Source organism: Neolamprologus brichardi, chromosome 22 (genome assembly GCF_056152115.1).
Source record: "Neolamprologus brichardi isolate AB-2024 chromosome 22, ASM5615211v1, whole genome shotgun sequence".
Taxonomy (NCBI): domain Eukaryota; kingdom Metazoa; phylum Chordata; class Actinopteri; order Cichliformes; family Cichlidae; genus Neolamprologus; species Neolamprologus brichardi.
Window position 1 is genome coordinate 16244853 of NC_142124.1, and position 6011 is coordinate 16250863.

General features: G+C 39.6%; 1 protein-coding gene across 1 annotated transcript; it reads left to right on the plus strand.

The window, feature by feature from the left end:
• The first annotated feature begins 1159 nt into the window (after positions 1–1159).
• Positions 1160–3986, plus strand: psmg2 (proteasome (prosome, macropain) assembly chaperone 2). The gene is made up of 7 exons (XM_006787890.3): positions 1160–1361; positions 2169–2340; positions 2637–2695; positions 2799–2917; positions 3005–3184; positions 3439–3559; positions 3659–3986. The coding sequence occupies exons 1-7, from the start codon at positions 1305–1307 to the stop codon at positions 3737–3739; spliced, it is 789 nt and encodes a 262-aa protein (XP_006787953.2). The 5' UTR covers positions 1160–1304; the 3' UTR covers positions 3740–3986.
• Positions 3987–6011: the final 2025 nt, after the last annotated feature.

The window sequence follows — 6011 nt, forward strand, 5'->3', positions numbered from 1 at the left end:
TTCAAATCTTGTCTCGTCTGACCATAGAACAGTTTTTCACTTTGCCTCAGTTCAGTTTAAATCAGCTTTGGCCCAGAGAAGACATTATTTTAATTGGGGAGATGTGGGCTGGAAGTAGTTCACTTTCAAAATAAAAGCATGCAGACACCGTGAAACTCACAGAATAAAAGATTAAAATTACTTCCACCCTGTGACAGATGTAGGGATATCCATGATAGAATCACGCCTGCTTTTAACGCCATGCCCACAGATGACGGACATCCTGTATCGATTTTTCAGCGTTGTCTGTTGCGCCCAGAGATTCCTACAGATTCTCAGAATCTTCATAAAGTTTACATTCAGGAACATTATTCTAAAATTGTTCCAGAATTTGTAAACTTGATTATTGACCCTCTGGCCAGCTTTACTTCTGAGACACTCGGCCACTCTAAGGTGCTCTTTTTATGCCCAACCATGTTACTGACCTGTTGCAAACTGACTAATTAAAGCTGTTTCTCTTTAGTACCTTACATGTCTGATTGTTATGCAATTTTCATCTTCTACACCACCTTTAATCTTACTTTAAGCACAACAGCTGGAGAGGAATATATTATCCCTTTACCGCATGCAACTCTGGAAGGCATCCTTCATTTAAAGAGAAATAAAAATAGAATAAAAATGAAAGGAAGCGTGAATCAACATCAGCTGACTCCTGATGCTTCTGTGAAGCGTGTATATATATTTATATGTGCAATTCTGTCGAGTGTAAATAAATTATGTATGTTTTTACCACACATACAGTAGTACATATATGGACAGAAGGAGGGACGGACGGATAGGTCCATGAAAGGATGGACGGATGGGTGGATGGATCTATGGATGTATGTATCGATAGATAAATGAACACAGCACAGTTGAGGCAACAGAGTTGAGGATCTCTAACGCGCAGTAAATCTTTGCAGAGCTACAGCCTGACCGTTAACATGCCTGATTGTAATAGAAACACATAAAACACCACTTTAAATGACAGTAAGTAAAAAAAACACTTGGAGCTTTAAACAAATCTGTGGATGCTTGTTAAAGAAGTCTACTTAAAACTATTAAAAAACAAACAAAGCTTCACTGTAACATTTAATTTAGGCATCCCCGTGTGGTACTAAAACCGTCATCAACAGTCGACACAGAGCCGAGCAGGTCCACAACCCGAGGCATGAAAATAGAAGCGAAAGTTGCCTTGGGATTATAATTTAGACGTCTAACTTTTAATTTAGTTTGTTTATCTGGAGGCTTGTAGGGTCGTGTGTGCCGGCTGGCTAAACAGCACCATGTTTATCTCCTCGCAGAGCTCAGCACCCTCCTTCAGAGATTTTACCCTCGTCATGGTGAGTGACGGACGAAAATAATCCTCCCATCAGTTCCTGCTTCATGCTTTCATATGAGACTCGTGTAATCACCAGGGAAAAACAAAAGCTTCACTTCTGTGATTCTCATCCAAGAAACTGGCTGTGTATAAAAATACTTTTAATTCCTACACGTGTAATGCAAAATTCCTGTTAAACCACTTGGATTTAAGCTGGGTGTTTGCGCCACGGTTACAGCCTTATTGGTTTAAAGTCCACTGTGGAGGGGCGCAGAGGCACAGTCTTGAGCCAGCCCTTATTTCTTTATATTTTCAGAGCAGTCTTTTTGTGTGTCAAGCCACTAAACATTTACCTGTGAATCATTCAAGCTCATAAAAGACACCTAACTCAAGGGATGAATGAATGACACATGACACTACACGCACCCTGTCACGTTAATGCATAGCAACGTTTATTCCCATTGTTTTAGTTAAATCTATGGAAAATGTTAAAGAATAATAGTACAAATTTGTTTTTGCCTACTGTATTCCCATGTATGTTTGAACAAATTGTTTCACCTGTTTTCCATTGTTATTGCAAAATATAAAGAAATAAGGGTGACTTTAAACTTGCACAGTGCAATAAAACTACAAAAAAAATGCAACTGTCCTAAAACTTGAAAAAAAAACCTTAGAGGCCTAGTAAAAACTGGAACTCTCTAACACATGTTTTTCTTTATCAGATGTTTTGCACAACTAAAATGTGCTCAGGAAAAGGAAAAAGTGATTAAAACGATTCTCGCCTTCTCTTTACTTTTGTTACTTCTACTCTCCCTCTTTCCTCCTCCAGCCTGCGGTGGCCGTAGGTAACGTGGGTCAGCTGGCCGTGGATCTCATCGTGTCCACTCTGAACATGAGTAGGGTGGGCCACATACACACTGACTGTCTCATCCCGATGGCCGGGAACAACCCGTATGCCAGCAGCAAAGAAGATGGCGAGGAGCTGCACACTCCTGCTGAAGGTACAGTTGGGTCACTGCTGGTGCCTGTCTAACACAGAGATGTCGACATTTCTGATCAGAAATTAAAAACAAAAACAAAACAACTCAGAAATGTTCCCTTCGAGTCTACTGTCTCTTTCCTGCTGTCCGCTGGGATGTCCGCTATCCCAACTGTGATCTTCTGATTGTTTTTAATCAGCACTGTGTCTTATTAGTTGACATTAGTCCTGTTGTTGTCAACCATCAGTCAGGTGATCAGCAGTTTTGTCTGCAGCTGCTGTGAAGTCAAAAGAAAAGTAATCCTTTGTGATCCACAGTTTACGCAGCAGCAGAACTGAAGCTGGCGGTCCTTCAGATCAGAGCACCAATTCTTCAGGTAACAATCAGTCATCAGTATGACGTCAGTTCATTCTCTGAGTTCCCTTAATACCGTATGCCTATTGTTGTTTTCTTTTGTTCTACCTTTGTTTAAACTGCAGTCAAAGACCAAAAAGTTTCGTCAGCTGCTCGTGTCCTGGATCAAATCCAGCGGCTTCTCTAGGACTGTCGTCCTCTCCAGCAGCCACGCCTACCAGAGAGATGACCAGCAGCTGCAGGGGTAAATACGCTTGCAACGCTATTGCCTTATTTCTTCACTTTTGCATTTTTCGATCATGTCTGCTCAACAAACACGTGTCTCTGCTAGCACTCCTTTGAGGTACCTGGTCACGCCGTCCCTGCTGAAAGGGAGCGCGGACGCTTTGAAGGAGCTGGGCTGGAGGGAAATGGAGCGAGTCCCGGCCTTCCCTGGACTCACAGACGGAAACACGGAACCACGACTCTGCATCCCCGGAGGAGGCATCACCAAAGGACTTTACACAGACAGGTAGAGACGGGAGACCTGGAGGTAGACAAAAGATCATCAAAAACACAAGGAGCTGGTTTTAAAATCATTTTTATTTTTGTCTGTAAGAGCACGGGTCACTGTTACAGTTTAATAATTATTCCAATATAAATCACAATAAAGGCAGCTGTAGGTGTCTGCTGTGTGTTCAGACACTTTTTCAGCATGTTGAAACGCCTCAGTAAGACTTCCTTGTTAATATTATTTGTGTTTCTGTGATCACGTGTGCTGCACAGTTGCAAAGAGGACCTCCCGCTGGCTGTGCTGCTCCTCTTCTGTTCAGAAGGCGACAATATCCCCGATGCCTTCGCTCTGGCGAACCACCTCAACGACTGGCTCCATCTGCTGGACGATAATGTAAGTGACACCACGGCGCAGCATTAAAGCAACCTAAAGTTTTAGAGGAGCGGTAATGTCACTGTGAGGAGAATCATTGTTCTCCAATTCTCCTTTCAGAGCAAACAGCCCAACAAATGGAAGATCCCGACTTCCTGGAGTCTTCTGTTTGGAAACGGCATCCCGCCTGCACTGTTCTGATATAAGTGTATAGTGTTTTAGTTTTTTACCCTCTATAATTCATGTTTAATGCAAGACGTTTGCTCCACATATTGTCGTTTTCAGACCTCAGCAAACTCTCGACTGGGGTCAAACCCGGTGACTGATGGCAGCGCTGACATATAGAAAGATGGAAATTGCCCACATAAATCTCCTCTGTCTTGGAAATTTATCTTAAATAACTCAAACATGACAAAATAAAATGTACAAATACAGGATGTGACCCAAACATTCACTTCTGGACTGCTATTTCCTGTTTTTTTTAAAAAAAAAAAAAGTTTTTCTAATAAAAGGTTGCCACAGGAATGTAGTGTGAATTCATCTTGATTGTGGATCACTGGATTAAGTCTCCACCCACTTAACTGAAAGTGGTTGGCCAGGCTCCATGCTGTATTCCTGGCAGTCCCACCTCTCTGTAATTTGATTCTTTTCTACAACCTATAATGGTAACAACAGCACAATGCTCTGATTCAAGCCGTTTTGTGGTTTTCCTTTCAGTCTGAATCATTTTCTGTGTGTAGACCACTTGTGGGAAAGGAATGTCCTGCTGACAGCAGAGGTTTTTTTAAGGGAGAGCAATAAAATAAAGTCCTGAATCTGAATAATTTGAAAGAAACAAGTAAATTTGAACTGAGGACATTAAATAAAATGGTGTATAAGCAGTTGAGGAGGATTCCTAGTATAGTTGGATTTGTTTTCAGTTTCATTTTCACACTTTTGTTTGCTCATTTCAGTTCAGTTTTAACTGCTAATGATTTTTCAAGTTATTACTTTTAATTATATCTTTTTAAATTAATATGGGGGTATTCATCAGGGCAGATTTAAGGGCAGATTTGAGTTCAAAAACATTTTTTGTAATAAAAGTACTCTACTAAGTGCCATTTAGGCATACATAAGGCAATAAATATGTACACACAAGCCACTTAATGTTTATTTGATAGGCATAATTGACCACATTGAAAAAGAGAAAAGATCATTTTGTTTTGGTTATTTTTGTTAGGGTACAAAAGATACTCACCTGTTTTTGTAGTTATACCTGTTCAACTGCTCTAATAATCTAATCAGTCAATCACACGGCAGCAACTCAGTGCATTTAAGCATGTAGATATGATTGAGATGACATGCTAAAGTTCAAAACAAGCCTCAGAATGAGGAAGAAAAATCATTTAAGCCACGGGTGAATGTGGTGTGGTTGTCTGACGTGCTGGTTAGAGTATTTCACAAACTGCTGATCTGCTGGGATTTTTCCACATAGCCATCTCCAGAGAATGGTCTGAAAAGGACAAAATATCCAGTGATTTTCTGGGTGAAAATACCTTGTTGGTGTCAGAGGAGAAGCAGAGGACTGCTTTGAGCTGACAGGAAATCAGTAGTAGCTCAGAACTACTGGTTACAAACGAGATATGCAGAAGTGCATCTCTGAAAATCAGCAGCAAAGCACGCTGGGTGCCACTCCAGTCAGCCAAGAACAGGAAACTGAGGCTTCAAAACTAAACAATAGAATAAATTTGGAAGTATATTTCCTGGTCTGATGAATCTGCTGCAACAATGAGACAGTCAAAACTGTCCTGTCATCAGCAGTTCAGACTGCTTCTGGTGCTGACCACGTCCACTTCCAAGTCTTGTTTTTATTAGTTGTCCCATTTCTTAAGCAAGAAGCTGCATTTTGTTTTCTATATAGTTTTAATTCCTTTAATTCAAATATTTTAATACTGACAATATTTCTTATCCTAAATTTTAGGATTCTCTCACATCCTGAAATTAGATAGAAGATTATAAGATGCCATGGAAGTAAACCAACAAAATACAACATACAATAAAATTTGAACACAATAAATTGTTCATGGACAAACACAACTGTTTTAAACTGGGGTTTTTTTCTGTTGTATAGCTCTTACTATATTTACTGGGTCTCAGCATTTACAACCACTGTGGGCAACAACCTACATACTGCTAGTTTAGCTTAGTATGAAAACTAAAGGAAAAACTGACAAAAATCTATCCTCCTGCTACTAAAAATGTTTAGTTTTACATCTTGAAAGTCAAATCATCATAAAATTACATTTAAAAAATGACTAAATTCAATTTTATGGATGGTTATGAGTCTTTGTAATCTTTGTTTAGCTTACAACTGATAATTTTAGCTAACCAAATGCTAATTCTTCCAATTTGTCCAACTTCTTTTCATCCAAAAGAAGACATGTATTATTGTTTTAATATTATTATTGTTATATTGTAATTAATATAGCACCAA

Excerpts from the sequence above, each read along its gene's own strand:
- psmg2 (XM_006787890.3), top strand. The coding sequence starts at position 1,305 with ATGTTTATCTCCTCGCAGAGCTCAGCACCCTCCTTCAGAGATTTTACC. Across the intron at positions 1,362-2,168 it reads GAGATTTTACCCTCGTCATG|CCTGCGGTGGCCGTAGGTAA; the intron begins GTGAGTGACGGA and ends TTCCTCCTCCAG. Across the intron at positions 2,341-2,636 it reads GCTGCACACTCCTGCTGAAG|TTTACGCAGCAGCAGAACTG; the intron begins GTACAGTTGGGT and ends TGTGATCCACAG.